Below are 24,199 nucleotides of genomic sequence, written 5' to 3' on the forward strand. Positions count from 1 at the left end.
GAGAGGCTGGAAGCACAGAAGGAAAGCTCCCGAAAAGCCGAATCCAGAAGGTAACTGGTGGGCGTGCCTATGTTTTGTCCAATTACAGGGCCATAGCTTATTGCAAGTGAGCCAATCAACAGACAGAAAAGGTTGTATATAAGGAGAAGTGGAGTTGAGCGAGAGGTGTGTTTTATCCTTTCCGGGAAAAAAAGAAAGACAGAAAATCTGCGATGGCTGAAGCCGCCGAATCCGCGCCCGCTCCTCCCCCGGCTGAGCCCGCGGCCAAGAAAAAGAAGCAGCAGCCCAAGAAAGCAGCAGCAGCAGCGGGGGCCGCTAAATCCAAGAAGCCCTCGTCTGGACCCAGTGTGTCCGAGCAGATCGTCACAGCCGTGTCCGCTTCCAAGGAACGCAGCGGGGTGTCTCTGGCAGCGCTCAAGAAGACTCTGGCTGCGGGAGGCTACGATGTGGACAAGAACAACAGCCGCCTCAAGCTGGCTCTCAAGGCTCTGGTCACCAAGGAGACCCTGCTCCAAGTCAAAGGCAGCGGAGCCTCCGGTTCCTTCAAGCTCAACAAGAAGCAGCTGCAGAGCAAGGACAAGGCCGCCGCCAAAAAGAAGGCGCCGCTAGCGGCCAAAGCCAAGAAGCCAGCGGCAGCAGCCAAGAAGCCAGCCAAGTCCCCGAAGAAGCCCAAGAAGGTCTCGCCAGCCGCCAAGAGCCCAAAGAAGCTCAAGAAACCCGCAAAGGCCGCCAAGAGTCCCGCTAAAAAGCCCAAAGCCGCCAAGCCCAAGAAGGCCACCAAGAGTCCCGCTAAAAAGACCGCCGTCAAGCCCAAAACTGCTGCTGCTGCCGCCAAAAGCCCCGCAAAGGCCAAAGTGGCCAAAGCCAAGAAAGCCGCCCCCAAGAAGAAATGAGCAGCTCGCTCGCTCGCTCGCTCACTAGTGGCCCATTCAACCAAAGGCTCTTTTAAGAGCCACCACATCCCCCTAAAAGAGCAGCTTGTTGTCATACAGCGACTCTCCTCTGCGTCTGCCTACCTAATACTTTCTTACTAACACCAGTATCAATCCGGCTCCATGTCGTAGTCGTACTAGTCGTAGTAGTAGTCGTAGTCGTACTAGTCGTAGTAGTCGTCGTCTGGTGCCACATGTCGCTCTTAACCAGCTCAGACACTGGACGGAGCTTATTGAGTTCTAGGAGAGTCTCTTCTCCGTTAACAATCTGACGTTAGGCTCTCGTTGTCAGGAAGCGTCTTTGAGGACAAACCTGCAATGAATTACACGCACTGCTGGTGCACTTGTTGCCACTTCTATCCTGTACTGCGAGGAATGTTGCGGAAATGTCCCAGTGTATGGAACAATGTGGCAAAGTGCTACTGAAATCTTGAGAGAAGTAACCAACGGGTGAAAGAGGCAGGATAACAAAAGAGCTCAGCTGAGAGCCTCATTGGGGTGCCGCTGGGAAGGGAAGGGAAGGGGCTGCAAGTGGTAAACGAGAAAGGAGGAGACGGAGCGATTTGCTTTTGCCGCAAAGGTTGATAAATCAATGAAAACCTCAAGAAAGCCTACTATCCCGGCGGAGGCGATTAGGTCGTATAAGATTTCATGGCGGAATGCCGGAGAGAAAGCGATATGTTACCGGCCTGTAACCAGTTGAACGCTGTCATTTTTGGCGGGCTCTTCAAAATAAGCAGCCGTGTTGCGTTCCTATTCTCATGCTGCCAGCCAATGGGAAAGGGGGTGGTGTTTCCGTTCTTGCGGTTCCCTATCAGGTCGTGCCATTCTGTATATGAAGGAGGACGAGAGCGTGGCCCTGCATACTTCAAAGCAATCTTTGAGCGTACAATCATGTCTGGAAGAGGCAAGGGCGGAAAGGGTCTGGGCAAAGGAGGCGCCAAGCGCCACAGGAAGGTGCTGCGGGATAACATCCAGGGCATCACCAAGCCCGCCATCCGCCGCCTGGCACGCAGAGGGGGAGTCAAGCGCATCTCCGGCCTCATCTACGAGGAGACTCGCGGGGTGCTGAAAGTTTTCCTGGAGAACGTTATCCGCGACGCGGTCACCTACACCGAGCACGCCAAGAGGAAGACCGTTACCGCTATGGATGTGGTGTATGCTCTGAAGCGCCAGGGACGCACTCTGTACGGATTCGGAGGTTAAAGGCTCGCTTCGTTTTTTTCTGTTTTTCCCCCCTCATCAAAATAACGGCCCTTTTAAGGGCCACCCACCTGTTCCACAAAAGCGCTCTGAGTACACGGGAACACGTATCAGATATTCATGGAAAATACTGCAACTGTTCTATTCTCTCTTAGGAAAATCTGTTTCTAGCTGGACATCTCCCTTACAACTGCTCTTAGAAGAGCCAAGGCCACTTGCACGCCTTATACATCGACTGTTTTAGCCCTGCCCATTTAACTTGCCTGTTTTATTGTTTGTGCACTTAATGACTTGCCCTTAACTATGTTCCCTGGCAAGACAGGGTTGTCTCTAGGTGGGAAGCTCGGAACAGGGTCTTTTCCACTTCCATCACATTTAGTCAATGGTGTATTCCTTTTTTTCCTGGCCAGTGCCTATGTTGGCATCACGCCTTTCTGTTCTTAGTGAGAGGAGGCAGATGGAGAGGGGGTTGCAAAGTGCCAATAGGGAGAGGTACCTGAGAAAAAGGAAAATCATGGTAATTATGCAGCAATTTACCTTTTTTATTTCTGTAGAACCATATGAAAACATCTGAACGTATGAAACGTGTTTTGAAGGTTAAAAACTGTCCTGTAACAGTAGTAGAAGAAAACCTTGAAATGAAAAGGTTGAGCCACAGCAAAAATGTGGTTGAGAAAACTAATGTCTCTGGTAGCAGAAGCTGACACCTAAAGGGAAAGCCATAGTTGGTGGGGAAACCGCAATGGACTTCAAGTTCATGACTTTAACTGCGCTCCGATTTCCTGTTTCAGCATTATGAGCAGAATGGCCTTTCTTTCTTCTGTTCCAACACCTAGGGGCAGGGGTGTCCAAAAGCTAGATTGCGATCTGCCACTAGACCTTTAGCTTGAGACTTATTATATGTGAGCAGTAGATTTCAAGACACTCTCAACAAACAACTTGTCTAAATCACACTCCTGTTTCATTCTTTTCATTCAGATATGTATTACATTAAGGTTACACAAGAACTAGCTGTTAAATATAACAATATACATTTTTTCAATAATTAAGTAATATTTTCCATGGAATAGAATTCTAAAAACACCTCGGATGTAGATCGTAATGGGACAACATCACTAAAAGTAGACCTCTTATTAGTAAAGTATGGACACACCTGCCTTGGGGTGACTGCTTTATGGATATCCAGACTATTATTGGGTTGTCTGAGGCCATGGCAAGCATTCAAACTGCTTATTGTGTGGATGTCTTACAAGTACCAGGTCCATTTTGAATCTGCCAAAGGCGTCCCCAGATTGGAAGTGGTAACTAAAGGCTGCCCATAGTTGTCAGGATTCTAACCTGCATGGGAGACCCCAACGGATTTCTAGTCCATCACCTTAACAACTCGGCCACGACTACTCCGCTGGAGTTGCCTTTTCGTCTGCAGACAAAAGTTGCACAACGCTGTAACTTTGGACAACATTTACATAGTAAGTTAGGTTGAAAAAAGACACACGTCAATCAAGTTCAACCTTTTCACTTTTTTAACCTGCCTAACTGCCAGTTGATCCAGAGGAAGGCAAAAAAAAACCCATCTGAAGCCTCTCCAATTTGCTTCAGAGGGGGGAAAAATCCTTTCTGATTCCAAAATGGCAATGGGACCAGTCCCTGGATCAACTTGTACTATGAGCTATCTCCCATATCCCTGTATTCCTTCACTTACTAAACACCAAAAAAAAAAAACCTTCCAAATATTTAGGCGGAACCTCTTTTCTTCTAATCGCAAAGGGTGACCGCATGTCAACCGGAAAGACCTACTGGTAAATAAAGCATTAGAAAGATTATTTTAAGATCCCCTTATATATGTATACATATGTAGGGACCTATGGGGGTTAAAATACTACTATGCCTTTAATCCCTACCCTTCCTCCTTTTTCCTAGTTGCTGGGCAAAAGTCCATGTATCTAGTTATACAGTGTTTTGCCATTTCCTACTACACTTCAATATAGTGTGCAGAAAGGGGTGGATCTTCCTCTTTGGCTGCTGGTGTCCTAACCATCTGGATGTGCCCATTGAGCCTGGGTATACCAAGGCCCAGTAAAGCCATTGCCCTAAAGGGACCAGCACCTTTAGTGTCTAAGTCGGGGACCAGGAAACCCTGTGAATGAGGTTAGCTAGAAATAGGTTGTATCTGTTATAAACTCTCTAGGAGAGTAAGATAGAGAGTTCAGATAGAAAGAGCAGCTTTGTGCTCCATCGAGGATCTGTAGCAGGGAGTATCTTCCCAAGGCTCCTAGATTGCCTTTAGAGAAGGGACCACAGTGGATAGGGTGTCAGGCTTAGATTTCTTCTCCCTGACCACTCCACTGGATCCCACATCCGGACCACTTCCAAGTATATCTGCCGGGGATTCCTATTACTACTTGACTACAATGCCTTGTGGGTAGGGATGTAGCGAACTGTTCGCCCGTTCGCGTCCGCCGTTCGCGTCCGCCGAATGTTCGCGAACGTCGCGCGACGTTCGCATTTTGAGTTCGCGTTCGATTCGAATACAAATCATTCGACCATTCGAATTCCTTCGACCGCTAAAAATCGAACGATTTCCATTCGTTCGAACGATTGTAAGCATTTGATCGAATGAAAAGCATTCGATCGAATGCTTCGATCGTTCGATTCGAATGAAAATCGTTCGATCGAACGATTAAAATCCTTCGATCGTTCGAATCGAACGATTTTAGCGGGTGTTCGAAGTTCGCAAACTGTTCGCGAACGTTCGCATTTTTTGCCGGTGTTCGCGAACGGCGTTCGCGAACACCAAATCGGCAGTTCGCTACATCCCTACTTGTGGGAGTCACATTCCTCAGCTGTGTCATACACCTGTTCTAGCCTATGATTTTACATCTGCCTTTGCCTCTTGTGACTGTAAGTAAACCTGAGGACATTTGTCTTGTACAAATAAACTGTTGCTCTTTTGTTTCATCATTAGAACGAAGGCCCTAGCCTGAAGTGTTGAGTCACATGTAACCCATGCTCCTCTCACTAGCTGGACATTAACTCCTTTGGGTCTGTATAGCTCTAGTTAGCGTTACACATAGTTATCATATCACACCTTAAGCGCCTCTTCTCCATCGTGAACAATCCCAACTTGGCCAGTTTTCACACATAGTTACATAGTTAAATCGTTTTGAAAAAAAATACAAAGTCCATCAAGTTCAACCCCTCCAAATGAAACCCAGCATCCATATATACACACACCCTTCCCTACTTTCACATAAATTATATTTACTAATATCTATACTAGAGAGTTTAGTATTACAATAGCCTTTGATATTATGTCTGTCCAAGAAATCATCCAAGTCATTCTTAAAGGTATAGGCAGCTGAAGATGGTTTTGGCAGGGGGGGGGCAAAATTAAGCAAAATGCAAATTTTTGGCCAACTTTCAGAAAAATCAAACCATAGCAGTTGCGGTAAAATTTGCTTAACGTCTAGCACTGCAGAACGGTGGTATTAACACCACATGTACAATTCTAACTGAGAGCTGTGAATGTTGCACTACAAACACATTATGGGGGAAAAGATTCCGGCACCTAAATTACATTACATGCAGAATTCAAGTATTCAAAAGACATACAAAGGAGCAGTAGGTACTGATCCCCCTAGAACATAATATAGAGAAGGCACCACAAACACTATAAAGAATATTATATAGTAAGAAGCAGAGGGCATTGGCATACCAAATACATACATAGACAACAATGGACAATGGCACCATGAGCAATAAGATATGGAGAATACTGGCAGACCAAACATAATATACAATAAAACAAAGTGGGTATAAGTACAAGAATGCATTATATAGTAAGAGTCAGTGAGCACAGGCACTCCAAGCCTATAAGTTCTAGCACATCTTGATGTACTGCCTCACTCTATTGCTCTGCCAAAATGCAAGGTATGAGGAGCAGCATTAGTAATGTGAAAAATTCAAATATCTCTCACTACATGGATCCCTTTCTTGTAGAGCAGTCATATCATGAGGAAAATGTTGCTCACCATCCCCATTGATGTTGCAGACAAGCACCTGCTTTGAGGCCACTATTTAAAATTCCTGGCTAAGCTGGCTTGAAGGCAAGTTTTTGAGGCACAAAGACGCAGGTTTTTTACAAATAGATCTTCCTGCAGGCTAGCTGACTACCAGATAGACTATCACAGCTCTTTGTTGGCATCACCAATGAACTTTTTTCATGCTTGTGTGGGCCCCCAACAGTTTTTACATTTAAGTGCTGTTCACGGATTAAAAAAAGAAAAGGTTGGGGACCCCTGTTCTTAGAGGCTCAGATGGACTCACACAGGTCACTGTGATTCCTTTTGGATCACAATCTAAGGTCATAGCTGGAAGTGGTGCAGGTATCCAGATATGGATTCCTGGAGTTTGTTGAGCTCTTCTCCAAACAAATGGCCAAGCTCAAAGGCCATTGAACAAAGGCTGTTCTTGTCAGTCAACCAAGTTGTGGAAGAAAGTGCTGTCATTTTAGAAAAAAGCTCAAGGCTTTCTATTGTAGCATAACAAAGGCAATCTCTTGGGACTGCTGTCCAGAACTCTGAAGTGACTCCAGTAAGGTCTCTCTGGTACTCAGTTATTAATAAGTTCTCTATGCTGCTTTAGCTAGAACTTTGGATGAAGTTGAGCCAGAAGCTTGCATGCTCTCTCTTCATAGTCTGCAGTACAGCTTACACTCTGCTATAAATACACCTAATGAAACTTCATCTTCTGAAGATGATGAATCCTAATCAGTATCATCCAATGAAATCAGGAGAATCAGGCTTAGAGCTAGCCTCAGCTTTAGAGACAGGGATAGTCTAGATTGGAATTGAGAAAGCATCTCTAGCACGGTGATCTTTATAAAGTTCTTCATCCAGTTACCCGAACAGTTAGGACGATATTGTTTTCCTTCTCTACCAAATATCAAGCAAGTTTCATAGAGTATTTTATTTTAGTTAGGGCCAGAACTAGGGGTAGACAGAAAAGGAACAGGCCTTAGGTGCAACAGCATTGGGAGGCTAAGCACTTACCTCTGTTTGCCTACCCCTAGTCCAGGACCTCAGAGTACTGTGACATCCAACATTCTTACATTTTTTTGCAATTAAACCCTCAGGAATGCATGCATGCGGTCATAAAGTGCCCTTGGGGCCTAACACCTATAAAAGTAGCCATACATTATAAGATCCATTTGGGCTTTTATCTGATCTAGGGCCAAACATTTGAATTACAATGGCAGAAATATGAGCTGTCAGAGTGAAGAAAGCATCAACAAGCCCATGTGATCCCTTATCTAACCTGCCTGATCGTCATCAAGCTGATTTTCAGGCAGATATCTGTAACCTTGATATGAGCTAAGGGGGCCCAGCCTGAAGGCCAGTTAGGGGAGATTTGGGGTGAGTGTTTATTTGTACCCTGGGTACCCCTGGAACTATAGCAGGGTGACCCCCAATGTTTCTATATATCTGTAACCTTGATATGAGCTAAGGGGGCCCAGCCTGAAGGCCAGTTAGGGGGAGATTTGGGGTGAGTGTTTATTTGTACCCTGGGTACCCCTGGAACTATAGCAGGGTGACTGTTACCCCAATGTTTCTATATATCTGTAACCTTGATATGAGCTAAGGGGGCCCAGTCTGAAGGTCAGTTAGGGGGATATTTGGGGTGAGTGCTTATTTGTGCCCTGGGTACCCCAGGAACTATAGCAGGGTGACTGTTACCCCAATGTTTCTATATATCTGTAACCTTGTTATGAGCTAAGGGACCCAGTCTGAAGGTCAGTTAGGGGGAGATTTGGGGTGAGTGTTTATTTGTACCCTGGGTACCCCTGGAACTATAGCAGGGTGACCCCCAATGTTTCTATATATCTGTAACCTTGATATGAGCTAAGGGGGCCCAGCCTGAAGGCCAGTTAGGGGGAGATTTGGGGTGAGTGTTTATTTGTACCCTGGGTACCCCTGGAACTATAGCAGGGTGACTGTTACCCCAATGTTTCTATATATCTGTAACCTTGATATGAGCTAAGGGGGCCCAGTCTGAAGGTCAGTTAGGGGGATATTTGGGGTGAGTGCTTATTTGTGCCCTGGGTACCCCAGGAACTATAGCAGGGTGACTGTTACCCCAATGTTTCTATATATCTGTAACCTTGATATGAGCTAAGGGGGGCCCAGTCTGAAGGTCAGTTAGGGGGAGATTAGGGGTGAGTGTTTATTTGTACCCTGGGTACCCCTGGAACTATAGCAGGGTGACTGTTACCCCAATGTTTCTATATATCTGTAACCTTGTTATGAGCTAAGGGACCCAGTCTGAAGGTCAGTTAGGGGGAGATTTGCATTTGCACTATTACAGTGTATGCACAAATCAGTGATATGTAATTCTTAGTTAGCTGCCTGGCAATTGGTTGCAAATGGAACATACTGGTTTGCAATTGGACAACCCAAAATTTTGATCATGGACATTTTTTGGCCACACCCCCTAATTACCATGACAATGTTACATTCATTTGGCTGGTTGTGAAAATGTGAACACATTTCTGGGAGTTTTAGGGCCACGTTTTATGTGCTGAAACAGTTTTGCTATTGAAGGTGGAATTTCCATTTAGGTCCCAGTTTAAGAGACTCATCTCAGTGAGACTTGCTTATCTTTTTAGCTACACTTATATTGTTGCTTACCATAAATTGTTACAAATGTATCTAAGTGCAGGTGCTGGGTATTCTGGGCTCTCTGCCATTAAGATATTTATTTCAATTGAGTTTCAGAAAAGTTTAATCTTTTTCTGGCATTGGTGCACGAAATCAAAGAGAAACTTGGGCCTTTTTAATGAAAAAAAATCCAGGACTGCCGGCTGATCTGTCAAAATCAGGACGGTCCCACAGAAAACAGCATAGTTGGGAAGTATGTGCACATAAAATAGGAAGGTGCCACCAGCTGAGGGCAAAGGGATGCGATCCATTACATTAACAGACTTTCAACAATGTTATTATATTATTAAAGTGTTTTGATTGTATAATTCATTAGTGGTCACATTTCTTTGGCCATCAAGTCATATTGTCGGAAGAAGTGGTTTGAGACCCCTGGGTCCCAAGCAGAACAGCTGGGATAGTAGGACAATGAAAAACTGCCCATGGCCCTTTAAGTGCACATAAAGATTCCATCTAGTAGGGTGGGTAGCAAAACGCCTGGAATCTCTCATTGTTGCCTGACTGACTGGTGCTCTCCCATGTTAGTTGATTGTCAATAGGCAACAGTGATTGCTGTGTTTGCCACAAATCCACCCACCAATTTAGTTCAAAAGAAGGTGGATGGATTCTCAGTGTTTTGTTGACCATCCATGATGCCATTGCCTGAAACTACAAAGCAGGCCAATGCCCTAAAGCAGAATTTTGGTCCATTCAAGGTCACCACAGCCTACAAATCCAGCTGTTTGGTTGTTGGATAGTATGGAGCATCATAAAATAATAAAATGTGCATTGATAACTATATATACTTTTATTTATAAACTTATATTATCCCTGGTGCCCCTCCTGTCCCTTAAATGAGAACTAAACCCTAAAAATTAATGTGGCTAAAAATGGCATATTTTACATAGTGAACTTATTGCACGAGGCTAAAGTTTGAGCTTGTCAATAGCAGCAATGATCCAGGACTTCAAACTTGTCACAGGGGGTCACCATCTTGGAAAGTGTCTGTGACACTCACATGCTCAGTGGGCTCTGATTGGCTGTTGAGAAGCTAAGCTTAGGGCTCGTCACTAATTATCCAGCAGAAAATGACCTTCCCTGGCTGTAATATAAGCTGATGCTACAGGTTTGCTGATTATTCAATTCTGATGCTAATTGCACTGGTTTCTGTGCTGCCATGTAGTAATTATGTGTATTAATGACTAATCAGCCTTATATTGTGACATTTCTATTCTATGTGTACTGTATATTGTGAGTGGCTCCCTAAGCTCAGTAAGTGACAGCAGCACAGAGCATGTGCAGTGAATCAGCAGAAAAGAAGATGGGGAGCTACTGGGGCATCTTTGGAGACACAGATCTTTACTGCTAAAGGGCTGTGGTTGCATTGGGCTGGTACAGAAGCACAAAACATAATGTACAACATTTCTAACTACTTCTTTAGTTAAAGGATAAGTAAACCTTAAAAATAAGTGAAGGTAAAATTGATGAGGGTGCTATTCTAAGCACTTTTGTAATTTACATTTATTATTTTTTTTAATCCAAAATATTAAGGGATAAATGTGCTGTTAATATGAATGAATATTGTTACAACAGCGCCACCTGCTGGTCAGTTTCCCACCAGTCTGACCACCAAGTAGTCAAGGAAGTTGTCAGGAGAAAGAAAGAGGCTGCTCTGATGTTCTTCTGCTTAGGAAAGATGTGAGAAAGGTTTATAATTCTTTTCCTAAGCAGAAGAACATCAGAGCAGCCTCTTTCTTTCTCCTGACAACTTCCTTGACTACTTGGTGGTCAGACTGGTGGGAAACTGACCAGCAGGTGGCGCTGTTGTGACAAAATTCATTCATATTAACAGTACATGTATCCCTTAATATTTTGGATTAAAAAAAATAATAAATGTAAATTACAAAAGTGCTTAGAATAGCACCCTCATCAATTTTACCTTCACTTATTTTTAAAGGGATACGGTCATAGGGAAAAAATGAATCAGTTAATAGTGCTGCTCCAGCATTTCCCAAAAGAGCAAACAGGTTTTTTTTATACTCAATTTTGAAATCTGACATGGGGCTAGACATTTTGTCAATTTCCCAGCTACCCCTGATCATGTGACTTGTGCCTGCACTTTAGGAGAGAAATGCTTTCTGGCAGGCTGCTGTTTTTCCTTCTCAATGTAACTGAATGTGTCTCAATGGGACATGGGTTTTTACTATTGAGTGTTGTTCTTAGATCTACCAGGCAGTTGTTATCTTGTGTTAGGGAGCTGTTATCTGGTTACTTTCCCATTGTTCTTTTGTTTGGCTGCTGGGGGGGAAAAGGGAGGGGGGTTATATCACTCCAACTTGCAGTACAGCAGTAAAGAGTGATTGAAGTTTATTAGAGCACAAGTCACATGACTTGGGGCAGCTGGGAAATTGACAATATGTCTAGCCCCATGTCAGATTTCAAAATTGAATATAAAAAAATCTGTTTGCTCTTTTGAGAAATGTATTTCAGTGCAGAATTCTACTGGAGCAGCACTATTAACTGATTCATTAAAAAAAAAATTCCCATGACAGGGGCACTGTTTTGTTTTCAATCAATATGCCATTATACTGTATATCTTACCATCTTATTGGTTGCTATGGGTTACCATGCCTGCAGTAAACACTGTACCCATTCTTGTATTACCCAAATGAGTGGTCCTACCTGAAAGAGGAAGAGTGTGAAACCCTGTTGCTCAGCAAATGGTTGTATTTCTGATTACTCAGCAAGTTAGACTAACTACAATTTCCTTGAATTTGTAGTGATGTGTGTAGCCACTTATGTACTAATCTTGTGATATCTTATCCAATCCTGAGGCAGGAAAACATTCAGTAATATGGGCCAACGCTGCGTCCCAGAACTCATTGTTCAGACAGGCTCCTCATTCTGGAAATGGTCCATTTGTCTCTCTGTTCATTAGATGAACCATCAGTATGATGCCTCTTCAATATGGTTTTGAGCACAGGCAGGGAAGGTGAGAATACATATTACTGGATAGGATGGATATGTCTGAGGGGAGGAACCTTGCAGGGAGCAGTTAACCTCAACTTTCTCTCGTTCTCCACCTCAGCACAAAGTCAAAATTGGCCGTAGTGTTCGTTGAGTAGTAAACATTGGCAGAATCTGGAATGGTGAGTTCTGAGAAAGAGAAGGACCAATGATGCAGAAATATATACTAAAAAAGTAAATGAATATTAATACATTGCTACTTCTGACACCCACACTGAAGAAATACATGTTAAGTAAAATGGAATAATTTGCGGGAAACTATGCTCACGTGCTATCAGATCAGAAAGAAGAAATCCTGCCTGGTAAGCAGCAGTCCTGTCCTGCTTTATGGCAGCTGAGATTCTAGCTATCTGTATAACAGAGCATTCTGTCCCAGTGGCTGCACAGATCCTATCTGATCCCCATTGTAAGCAGCAGTCCTGTCCTGCTTTATGGCAGCTGAGATTCTATCTATCTGTATAACAGAACATTCTGTCCCAGTGGCTGCACAGATCATATCTGATCCCCATTGTTAGCCGCAGTCCTGTCCTGCTTTATGGCTGAGATTCTAAATTGTGGGGCTAGCCTCCTGTGGGTTTGGATCAACAGCAAGGGAACTAACATGGGTGGGACCATCCAAACAATCTGAAAATGAAATGATAGTTACCTAAATACACCTAAACGCCCAGTTTGAAGGTCAGTTAAACTGAGGTTTGGGGTTAAAGCTTATCTGGCAACACCATTTTCCTATACCTGTAACCTTAAGGTAAGGGGGGCCCTGAACAAAGGTTGGACCTCCAACGGGTACTTTTATGAAGAAATTAGACAACCACTATACTACAGCAATATAAAGGTATAGCTCAAACTCATTTTCATCCTCACCTTTCCTCTCGGAGAGTAACTGCACAAGCTGGAATACATCAGGTTGGCATGACTCTATGTTGTGCTTTTGCAGTGACCTCTGTATAACAGCATGGGACTTGTCCTGACTTGTGAGCTAAAAGAGATCACAATTGTTAAACACACAATATGCAATCCAGAGACTCTTTATGACACCAGCAATGCAATTACCAGAACCAATGAGGTACCAGGACTAAAAGACCCAGAATACAATGCAAACTCAGATACATAACAAAATAAAACAGACGTAAAGAACTTGGAATGAACGCAGAAATGTGTATCTATTTTCTTTTACCAGTATGCTCTTATACATGTTTCCATGGGTGTTCTCCATGCTCACACGTATAATACAGAGATCAGCAATCTGTTGGTTGTACAAAGGCTGGGTGCTAGAAGGAGAGACAAGAGAGCGAGGGGCGAAATGAGACTGGTCATCATGACGAGGTGTGGTTGGCGGGGTGCCAGGTTCTTGTAAATTCTGTTACAGAAATTATAATATTCTTATTATTAATATTATTATAGTTATCATATTATTATCTCTGTAGCAGTCTGTTCCAGTAAACCAGCTGCAAAGCTCCTTATTGTCCCTGTAACTCCTTATTCCACTAACCCCACCCCTGAGCTCCTAATTGTCCCTGTAACTCCTTATTCCACTAACCCCACCCCTGAGCCCCTTATTGTCTCTGTAACTCCTTATTCCACTAACCCCTCCCCTGAGCCCCTTATTGTCCCTATAACTCCTTATTCCACTAACCCCTCCCCTGAGCCCCTTATTGTCCCTGTAACTCCTTATTCCACTAACCCCTCCCCTGAGCTCCTTATTGTCCCTGTAACTCCTTATTCCACTAACCCCACCCCTTAGCCCCTTATTGTCCCTGTAACTCCTTATTCCACTAACCCCTCCCCTGAGCCACTTATTGTCCCTGTAACTCCTTATTCCTCTAACCCCTCCCCTGAGCCCCTTATTGTCCCTGTAACTCCTTATTCCACTAACCCCTCCCCTGAGCCCCTTATTGTTCCTGTAACTCCTTATTCCACTAACCCCTCCCCTGAGCCCCTTATTGTCCCTGTAACTCCTTATTCCACTAACCCCTCCCCTGAGCTCCTTATTGTTCCTGTAACTCCTTATTGCACTAACCCCTCCCCTGAGCCCCTTATTGTCCCTGTAACTCCTTATTCCACTAACCCCTCCCCTGAGCCCCTTATTGTCCCTATAACTCCTTATTCCACTAACCCCACCCCTGAGCCCCTTATTGTCCCTGTAACTCCTTATTCCACTAACCCCACCCATGAGCCCCATATTGTCCCTGTAACTCCTTATTCCACTACCCGGCCCTTGAGGCCCTTATTACCCCAGTATCCAAGCAGAACTTTACCTTTTGTGCAGTAGACTCAGTAGAGCAAAATGTAGAGAACAGACCTACAGCTGTTGCAGGATCCTGAGGGACACACACAATCCCCATTCATCTTTGGCACAAACACTTCTGACCCAGCAACAAACTAATAGGAATGCAGAATTAAAAAAACCAAACAACAACAACAATTAACACGTGGCTTTGCCTAACATATCATGGTGGTGGTTTGGCTCTGTATTGCTCAAAGGAGGAAAAGATTATTTCAATTCATTAGAACAATCCCATCCTCTATCTCCCTTACATACAAGAATGAGATTCTCTTGAAGGTCAGAGTTGACTCATGAAGCTAACCTGCTGTGGATCTATTTAGGTACCTCCAGGCACTAATCACAACAGGTTCATATTCAAAGATAAATGGTATGGGGCCACCCATAATAATAAGTATTAATAGAATAAAGGTCCAAATAAGCAGTTCAGGAGGCACTACAGTTAAGTTTGAAGAAGTTTATTGCAACATTAGGGTAACTGCATCGTCTTACGTGTTTATGATTAAGGGAGTGTTTCCCGAAACACGAAAGGCGATGCTGTTACCCTAATGTTGCAATAAACTTCTTTAAACTTAACTGGAGTGCTGCCTGAACTGCTTATTTGAACCTATGTCACAGCTGGGACGCTGGTGGCTTAACACGCAGAGTTTGTGGAGCTGATTGGATGGATACTGCGTGGAGTCTTGAGCGGTCAAGCCAAGTAAATGCTAAAATGACTAAATTTACTGCAGGAAACTAAAACTAGACTACACAGTGGCAATGAATGAGCATCCACATTGAACTCCCCCTACACACCCATGAAATGGTACTTACTAGCTAAAACACTTTGTTAATTTCCTGCAAATTCGGGGAGAGTTGGGACAAGCGGGTGGCTCAATGGTGCATGAGATTCTGTAACTGGAGCAGACAGTTCTTCATTATACAAAGTCTTCACAAGTCCATTAAAACACTTTGCACCTAATGAAGGTGGCTGAGGGCTCATAGCAAACTGTGTGCATGTGCTTGCAGGCTACCAAATATATGGAATAAGGACCAAGTTATTGCAGAAATAGGTACTTACCTCTGGTCCTCAGTTAGCTGCCTTTGTGAATAAAACACTCTGAGGATCTCTGGTTTGGCAGTCAGGACATAATGGCGACATGTGAGCTGTAGTTTCTGTATTTTGGCAAGAACCTCATACTCCTGTGGAAAATAAATGTTATCTCTTGGGTCAAGAATCAAGTTTGTGCATGTACGGGAAAAATTATCGGTCATTTAGTTTAAAGTAGAACTTACCTTCCTTCTCTTCTCAAAGTTTATAAGCCCAGCCTGCAAAGGAACAATTGCTCTGAGATTAGATATTAATGGGGAAGAGAAAGACAGGAAGACAAACTAGGGGTGGAGGGAGGTACGCAGAGAATATAGATTGGTTTATAAAGGGACAAAAGTGTACAGATATGACATTTATTCATGTGATGATACGTGATTATGTACTACCCCGCCCTCTAGTGGCCAGCCAGTTAAATAACAAAAACAATAGAACACAGAAGATAAACAGAACACTAAAAAATGACAAACCAACAGAATGCAGCATGGATTATATAACAATTATATAACATTGGTACACAAAAAATATGAAATGCCAAAAAGTGCTCAATCTAAGGTGACTGGAGGATATAATTTCCCTAATCTAATAAAGAGGAAAAGGCAGCAAAATAGGTTCATGGACAGACAGGTAAGTGTACAGAAAACAGAGGAACAGGCAAAGGAAGGTACATAGATAGACAGCGTGCGTGCAACAAAAAACAGCCAGAGAGAGAGAGATAGGTACATGTACAGGTAGGTAAGTGTATAGAGGAACGGACAGAAAGGTAGGTACATGGATAGACAGGAAAGTGTTAAAAGGAACAGACCGAGAGGTAGGTATATGGATAGACAAGTAATTATATAAAGGAACAGACAGAGAGGTAGGTACATGGATAGACAAGTAATTATATAAAGGAACAGACAGAGAGGTAGGTACATGGATAGACAGGAAAGTGTTAATAGGAACAGACCGAGAGGTAGGTACTGTTCTTTTCAACATTTTTATTGAGTTTTCAAAAAAACAAGCAAGATTTACTTATCACAGCGCAAATTGAGTGTGATTAAGCTATTTAACTGCATGCATACATCAGAATGTAAGGCATGATAAAATTTTGAAAACATAAAAATAATAAATGACTTATATTAGTGTAATGAGTCCCTTGACCCATACAATACAGTTTAGTAACAAGATCTACTGTATAAGCTAACAAAAGCAACATACAACTAAAACAAATCTAAACCTTGCATGGTGGAGTTATAATAACACTAAATATTAAGTAAATACAGAGTTAATTTTGTTGCCCAGACATTAGGATAGTTAGATCTGTAACAGCTAGAGGTAGGTACTTGGATAGACAGGAAAGTGTGTAAAGGAACAGACAGAGAGACACTCACAGTCCTTTTGCTCTTACCTCAGTTAATCGGGCAATGCTGTGTCCAACATGAGGAGGTCAGTGAGGAAGGTGCCCAGGTAGGGAACAGTGCCCTGCAGCAGTCTCTGTGTATAGAGTGAGAGAGAGTCATCATTGTATGGAATGACATGGCTTTATCTTACACTCCATTCACACTGCATGATCTGGGATTTTGGGGTATATTTATCAAAGAGTGAAGTTAGAAAAGCACAGATTCTGGGGCCAGATGCCGCCCCCCCCCCCCCCATTCTACCGATCCGCACTTAAAAAATCAGCGTCAGAGTGGGTCAAAAATGGCGCTCTCTGCACTAGTGAAGCTGAATTTACGGGTTAAAACCTGGAAGTTCGGCTCTTAAAGTTACAAGTTACAAGTTACTTTTTGCTGCCCCTTGTAACTGGCCACTTGCTGCCGCCTGAGGTTCTCACCCTGCCATAGAAATGAATGAAGAGTGGCAGAATTTCACTCTAGAGGACTCTGTGGCAATCTCTAACTTTACTCTTTGATAAATACACACCTTAGGCTCCTGTTATGGGCACCAGGGGCATAACCTCACATCATTTGCTGGATGCTTGTAAGTTCCCATTGGCTCCCTCCTTCTCCAGGCCCCACTGCAGTTATAGTTATGCCACTGACGAACTCTTCCCTTCAAGAACTGCTCATGTGATTGATTCATTCATTGGCCTAAAAATCAACTGTTCGACTGGTTCAGCTGGACCCACCACTTTGGAACATATAGACTTATATAACTTATAAGATGCCCCTACTATAATACTAGGCAGTGATGTAACAAGAGCTGTACAAGCCCAGTGCAAAACCTCCATCATGCACTGGGTCCTGTTCCCCTGCTCTCTGTATGGCAGCTCCTCCTTCTGTATGGCAGTTTCACCTTCTGTATGGCAGCTCCTCCCTCTCTATGGCAGCTCCTCCTTCTGTATGGCAGCTCCTCCCACTGTATGGCAGCTCCTCCCTCTGCATGGCAGCTCCTCCTTCTGTATGACAGCTCCTCCCTCTGTCTGGCAGCTCCTCCTTCTGTATGGCAGCTCCTCCTTCTGTATGGCAGCTCCTCTCTCTGTATGGCAGCTCCTCCCTCTGTATGGCAGCTCCTCCCTCTGTATGGCAGCTCCTCCTTCTGTCTGGCAGCTTCTCCCTCTGTCTGGCAGCTCCTCCTTCTGTATGGCAGCTCCTTCCTCTGTATGGCAGCTCCGCCCTCTATATGGCAGCTCCTCCCCCTGTTTGGCAGCTCCTCCTTCTGTATGGCAGCTCCTCCTTCTGTATGGCAGCTCCTCTCTCTGTATGGCAGCTCCTACCTCTGTATGGCAGCTCCTCCCTCTGTATGGCAGCTCCTTCCTCTGTATGGCAGCTCCTCCCTCTGTAGAGCTTGTAGATCTCCAGTGGGCTTCTTGGCAGCCCCCCATTCAACTGACACTAGTGGGTACCTATGTATCTGGCCTCTCTCTCTCTCTCTGACCTTGTTACATTGTTACATTGTTATTTTTTATCTTTGCCCCCATCAGTCATCTTTGTAGCAAATTTGGTGTGAAAATGAAAACGCAAAGGTGAATGTTGTCACTCTTATTTTAATCATATTCCTTTTATTTTGGAAACAAAAAAATCAACAGAGGTGAAATACAGTAAATCAAAGAGGAGCCTTGTTTCTGACCTGTGATGCCGACCTCTGTAAGTGGCGTGGCTCATTTCGAGCGCAGTTTGTTCTGCGGAGAGGGACTTCCTCCTGTTTAATCAGGTAGATTAGTAGGTAAGAAACACATGAGCAGGGCAGGAGATCATTATCAGGGTATAGATACTCAGTCCCATTATACAGAGAGGGGAGATCATTATAAGGGTATAGATACTCAGTCCCATTATACAGAGAGGGGAGATCATTATCAGGTATAGATACTCAGTCCCATTATACAGAGAGGGGAGATCATTATCAGTGTATAGATACTCAGTCCCATTATACAGAGAGGGAGAGATCATTATCAGGGTATAGATACTCAGTCCCATTATACAGAGCAGGGATATCATTATCAGGGTATAGATAGTCAATATCATTACATACCTCCTGAGAAATGTAAAGAGGGAAAAAATAACTGTTGTGCTGCATCTGGCAAAATGTTTTGACCACACCCATTTTATGGTGACACCCCCTAATTACCATGTCCATTTTACAAAATTTGTCAGGATATGAAAGTTTGAACACGTTTCTGGGAGTTTTAGGGTCAAGTTTTATGTGTTATAACAGTTTTGCTAAAGAAGGTGAATTTGCCCTTTAAGCTGTCAGTCTCAGTTCCCCCAAGAGACCTGCTTATCTTAAATAGTTACAATTGTATCATTGCTTATCTTAAATTGTTAGAAATGTATCTAAGTGCAGGTGCTGTTAGTTTTAGGCTCTCAGCCAAAAAAGCCTCTTACTTTAATTAAGTTTTAGAAACTTTGCATCTTTTTCTGTCATTAATTCAGGAGATCAAAGTGAAACTTGGGCCTTTTAAATAAAAATCTGGGACTGTAGGATTTGATTTGTCAAAATCAGGACCGTCCAGCAGAAAATGGCTTAGTTGGGAGGTATGTCATTATTCCTTGATCTGTGTGCCCGCACACTGAGCAATACTTACCTTGGTTAGGATTTCCCGGCTCATTCCGTGATTGTTTTCGAGAAGATATCTGACAGTTTATGAAAGATATTCAGATTATCCCTGGGGAAGGAAGGGAAGACTTTCAGTCTCATGAAGCTTTCCAGTGAATAGAACATGGCAGGTAAAAAGCTCAAATGGACTCTCAGTAAAGCCAGGACTGGCTCATTATCTTACAATGATTTCACATCTCCTTTGCTCTATGGATCCAGTAGCTTCTGTGTTGGACTGGGCCTCCTGGGACCAGCTAGATCCCTTGACATTGAGGATCCACTCTCAAAACAACTAGATTTAGGCAGTGTCCTTGGCTGGGGCCCACTGGGACCGCCCAGGGCCTCCATCAGGGGGGACACAGGGGGTACTGGTATACCCTTGACAGAGTCGAAGTCATGCCGAACCCCTGAAGTCCCAAATAGCCAAAGTACCAAATAGCTGAAGTCCCAAAGAGCCAATGTCCTGAAGAGCTGAAGTCCCGAAGAGACGAAGTCCTGAGGACCTGAAGTGCCTAAGCCGTGAACATAGGCAAAGCTGCAAAAAGACCCAAAGTTGAAATACTGAAGCCCCAAAAAGACCTAAAGCCACGAAAGAAGCCTAAGTTGATGTCCTGAAGCTGCAAAAAGACCAAAAGCCACAAAAAGAGCCGAAGTTGAAATTCTGAAGCTACGAAAAGACCCAAAGCCATGAAAGGAGCCAAAGTTGAAGTCCTGAAGCCGTGAAAAGACCTGAAGCCATGAAAGGAGCCAGAGTGGAAGCTGCGAAAAGACCCAAAGCCATGAAAGGAGCCAAAGTCGAAGTCATGAAGCCGCAAAAGGCCCAAAGCCACTAAAGGAGCCGAAGTTGAAGTCATTTAGCCACGAAAAGACCCACGGCCATGAAAGGAGCCAAAGTTGAAGTACTGAAGCTACTAAAAGACCCAAAGCCACAAAAAAGCCGAAGTTGAAGTCATGAAGCCACGAAAAGACCCGAAGCCATGAAAGGAGTCGAAGTTGAAGTCATGAAGCCACGAAAAGACCCTAAGTGATGAAATGAGCCGAAGCTGAAGTCTCAAAGCCACAAAAGGAGCCAAAGCATAGACTCAAACGCAATGAGATCAGTTCTACTGAAAACCAGTACTCTATAGGCCCCGGTCACCAATGTTTTTTTAAAAAAAATGTTCTCTGGGCCCCAATATTTCTTTTTTACTTAAGGGCCATGGCCAGCAATGTTTTTTTAAAAAAACTTTTATGGGGGGCACTGGCACTAATGTTTTTTTTTAACTTGTAGTGGGGCCCTGGCGCCAATGTTTTTTATAACTTGTGTATGTGGGGGGGCTAAGATTTTAGCACTGATGTCTGTGTGGCCGTTTTACTGTGGTGTGGGTTGGACGGGATCTGGGGTAGGGCTTAGGAGATAGGGTGGGTGGCCCAGAAAATTTAGTTGCTAGGGAATATTAAGCACTCTCTGGTAGAAGCATCGGGTGGTCAGCAAGAACATAAACAACTTCTGGTTTTGAGTTGTTTTCCTAGTCCCAGTTGGCTTCAAAGTCAAAACATTACAAATCCCCAAACACTAGCACTGTAACAGCTCATTAACCAGGATTTCTCCCTCTCACTACACTTTCTTAATCAACAATTGTTACCAGGAACTGTGCAAAAGTACAAAGGGTTCCTCAATGTGTGCAGCAAGAGCAGTCGGGATTACCTAAGGCACAGCCGTCCCGCTACATACCTCAAAATATTACAATTGCCTTAGATGGACAGCTGGGTAAAACAAAATGGCTTGTGGGAATTTATAAATCTGGACCGCTACAAATAAGTAAGAGGGCCTGTACTCCTCACCTGCTCACTGATGCCCACGTCCTTTTCAGCCTATAGAGTGGGTTTGATTGCAGAGCAGACAGAATGGTTCTGAGGGAGGAGAAGTTGCGCAGGATTCGGCAGTGCCGAAACACAGAATTGCCATCAATTCAATTTACAAGTGGTGACGTATTTTCTCGGATTCTGGGAACTGTAGCATACCTCCCAACAGTAGCGTAACTAGAGGATGGCAGGCCCTGGTGCATGACGCGCAGTGGCGCGCGGGCTGCCGGGGGGCCCTGGCCTGCTTGCACCCCCTGCTCCCCCGGTAGTATCGCCACTGCCTCCCAACTGTCCCTTTTTTTGCCTCCCAACAGTCCCTCTTTTGACAGCTCAACCTGCATTTGTACTGGAAAGTCTCTATTTTCTCTGCACTGAACAGCCAGAAAAAGAAACAAAGTTCCTAACTTAATTGGCTGTTAGCAGAGAGCACAGAACAGCTAACAGTTGCAAATAAGATACTATGTAACAATTTTGAGACACAAAAAAACAGTTTAGATAAGGAGAATTATTTTCAAACTTTCATAACCTGCCAAATTTTGTAAAATTAACATGGTAATTAGGGGGTATGGCCACATAAAGAGGCATGGTCAAAAAAATTGCCGCGCTACGTGCAAAAGAAATGTTGTCCTTCTTTTTACTTTCAAAATGTTGGGAGGTATGCTGTAGTTCAGTATCTATTAATTTTTTGTCAATGTCTGCCACCCTACAGTCAGACTGACAGGGCTCCATGTCCCATAGCTCCCTCTTGCCTGTCACTGTATCACCCTGCAGTGGGAGGGACAGACTCATGTCCCATAGTTCCCTCCTGTCTGTGTCACTGTATCACCCTGCAGTGGGAGGGACAGACTCATGTCCCATAGTTCCCTCCTGTCTGTGTCACTGTATCACCCTGCAGTGGGAGGGACAGACTCATGTCCCATAGTTCCCTCCTGTCTGTGTCACTGTATCACCCTGCAGTGGGAGGGACAGACTCATGTCCCATAGTTCCCTCCTGTCTGTGTCACTGTATCACCCTGCAGTGGGAGGGACAGACTCATGTCCCATAGTTCCCTCCTGTCTGTGTCACTGTATCACCCTGCAGTGGGAGGGACAGACTCATGTCCCATAGTTCCCTCCTGTCTGTGTCACTGTATCACCCTGCAGTGGGAGGGACAGACTCATGTCCCATAGTTCCCTCCTGTCTGTGTCACTGTATCACCCTGCAGTGGGAGGGACAGACTCATGTCCCATAGTTCCCTCCTGTCTGTGTCACTGTATCACCCTGCAGTGGGAGGGACAGACTCATGTCCCATAGTTCCCTCCTGTCTGTGTCACTGTATCACCCTGCAGTGGGAGGGACAGACTCATGTCCCATAGTTCCCTCCTGTCTGTGTCACTGTATCACCCTGCAGTGGGACTGGCAATCTGTGGGTTCTGGCAAATGCCAGAGGGGCTGATATAAGGTGCCATAGAAAGTCAGTATTTAGTGGGCTGGTGGGGGCTGTTTGGGCCTCTATGTACCTGAAATGCCAGGACCTATTTTAATTCTCAGTCCGGACCTGCTCAGGATAACAGTCTTGAGAACCCTCCAATACCCTGCTGATAAATGATCTGATTGCAGCATTTCTGAGCCATGCTTATAATAGGAAAACATGGCCATAACCTTTATAGGACTGTCTTCATTTCCCACCCCCAGGGAGCTTGATCGTCTTACCCAGAGGCATGGGGCTTTCTTCATTCTCCCCCTGTAGACTTTGCTTTGGAGGAGAGGGCTGGCTGGCTCCCGCATGTCGCAACTCAAGTAGCTGGAAATGAGTTGCAGGCAGTGAGGAGCATCCCGGAAATCTTGGGGGTGTTTCTCTAACCAGGACTGAAGTAGACAGTGCACTACTCTGGAAAAAGATCTATAAAAAATAATGTACAGCAATGCAACATGATCCATTCTCTGCTCAAAGAAACAGGTTAAAGAGATACTGTCCTAACATAAACACATTTTATTAATACCCTTGACATGTGTTGGAACAAAGAAACCCCATATTGATATAGTATGTAGGTTCAATGTGTCTGTTTGCTGTACCTCATTTAAACCTCCTTATTTTTTCCCACTCCCATAGGAAATTTTACAGCATTTTTTTTTATATATATATAGTTTTCAAAATATTAGCACATATTTAAACTGCTGGTATAATTAATTTGAAACAGTGCCTGGTACTGGTGATTAGAATGTAATTCATGAAACATGTAAAAAAAAAGTGAGATTTGTGGGGATGTTTCAACCTGCTCAGAAACAACACTGACCCATCCTCTGACACAAGGTTGGTAACCTTTTAGAGTAGGGAAGGAGACGGGCAGGTGATGTCATGGGCAAGTGACGTCAGGGGTGAAGTGGTGTTGTTTCGGGGTCATGGTGGTACGACCAGGCCCCGACTGGCAATCTGTGGGTTCTGGCAAATGCCAGAGAGGCATTGTAGTAGAATGCAGGAATTTTCACTCAAAGAACTTTCTTTATCTGTGTCCCTCTGTATATCAGAGCGTAAGCTTTGCAGGGAAGATTCCCTTCTCCAATTGTTTCCCTCTACCTGTATTGTATCTGTGTCTCTCTGTATATTAGAGTGTAAGTTCTGTAGGGAAGGACTCCCTTCTCCAATCGGTTCCCTCTCCCTGTATTGTATCTGTGTCCCTCTGTATATTAGAGTGTAAGTACAATATACTGTATATCAGCCTATACATCCCAGCAAAATCTTACATTCATACCATAGTAATCTCTTCTCCCACTGCACGGTGGGTCTTTGGCCCACGGGGCTGCTCCTCATCTGACATCTTTGCTGATTGTCAGAGTCTCAAGGGGACATGGGACGTGGGTGTAGTGATGACAGTTTGGATACCACCCTTCCAGTTTGACAAAGTGGAAAAGATAAAATTGGGGATGAACTAGAAGAAAGAAAAGGGAGGGAGCCACAAGTGAATTTGGACTAACAATGAGATCAAAGAAAAGGATTTTGGAAAGGAGGTAGGAAGAAGTTAAGGTCCCACGAAAGAGTAGAGACACTGTGATAAAAATACCTTGTCCTGGTGGTCTAGTGGGGGGACGGCAGGGACGCCTGCCGCCCCCTCGACGGGGACGCCCGTCACG

At 44.2% G+C, this 24,199-nt stretch overlaps 2 protein-coding genes across 4 annotated transcripts; one reads left to right on the plus strand and one right to left on the minus strand.

Moving 5' to 3' along the window:
- Positions 1 to 2,203, plus strand: LOC121402277 (histone H1A-like). Its single transcript, XM_041588892.1, has one exon. The coding sequence runs from the start codon at positions 213 to 215 to the stop codon at positions 891 to 893; it is 681 nt and encodes a 226-aa protein (XP_041444826.1). The 5' UTR covers positions 1 to 212; the 3' UTR covers positions 894 to 2,203.
- A 9,107-nt stretch (positions 2,204 to 11,310) lies between these two features.
- On the minus strand, positions 11,311 to 24,199 carry LOC121402278 (ral guanine nucleotide dissociation stimulator-like 1). 3 transcript variants are annotated; one of them, XR_005966707.1, is made up of 8 exons: positions 23,821 to 24,199; positions 22,781 to 22,970; positions 19,232 to 19,312; positions 18,277 to 18,348; positions 16,616 to 16,701; positions 15,414 to 15,446; positions 15,199 to 15,320; positions 12,747 to 12,833 (listed from the first exon to the last, which is right to left on the minus strand). XR_005966707.1 is itself a non-coding variant. In XM_041588893.1 (3 exons), the coding sequence occupies exons 1-3, from the start codon at positions 13,068 to 13,070 to the stop codon at positions 11,892 to 11,894; spliced, it is 249 nt and encodes an 82-aa protein (XP_041444827.1). In that variant the 5' UTR covers positions 13,071 to 13,367; the 3' UTR covers positions 11,311 to 11,891. The 3 variants fall into 3 exon arrangements, 1 of the variants encoding a protein (XP_041444827.1); XR_005966708.1 differs by lacking the exon at positions 19,232 to 19,312; XM_041588893.1 differs by lacking the exons at positions 15,199 to 15,320; positions 15,414 to 15,446; positions 16,616 to 16,701; ... (2 more) ...; positions 22,781 to 22,970; positions 23,821 to 24,199 and adding exons at positions 11,311 to 11,986; positions 13,032 to 13,367 and having other exon boundaries at positions 12,719 to 12,833.

Source organism: Xenopus laevis, chromosome 3S, assembly GCF_017654675.1.
Source record: "Xenopus laevis strain J_2021 chromosome 3S, Xenopus_laevis_v10.1, whole genome shotgun sequence".
Classification (NCBI taxonomy): Eukaryota; Metazoa; Chordata; class Amphibia; order Anura; family Pipidae; genus Xenopus; species Xenopus laevis.

Coding starts and splice junctions, on each gene's coding strand:
- LOC121402277 (XM_041588892.1), top strand. CDS start 213: ATGGCTGAAGCCGCCGAATCCGCGCCCGCTCCTCCCCCGGCTGAGCCC.
- LOC121402278 (XM_041588893.1), bottom strand. CDS start 13,070: ATGGAGAACACCCATGGAAACATGTATAAGAGCATACTG. Junction 12,834..13,031: donor ACATGTATAAGAGCATACTG/GTAAAAGAAAAT, acceptor GATCTCTTTTAG/CTCACAAGTCAGGACAAGTC. Junction 11,987..12,718: donor GTTACTCTCCGAGAGGAAAG/GTGAGGATGAAA, acceptor TCTCTTTCTCAG/AACTCACCATTCCAGATTCT.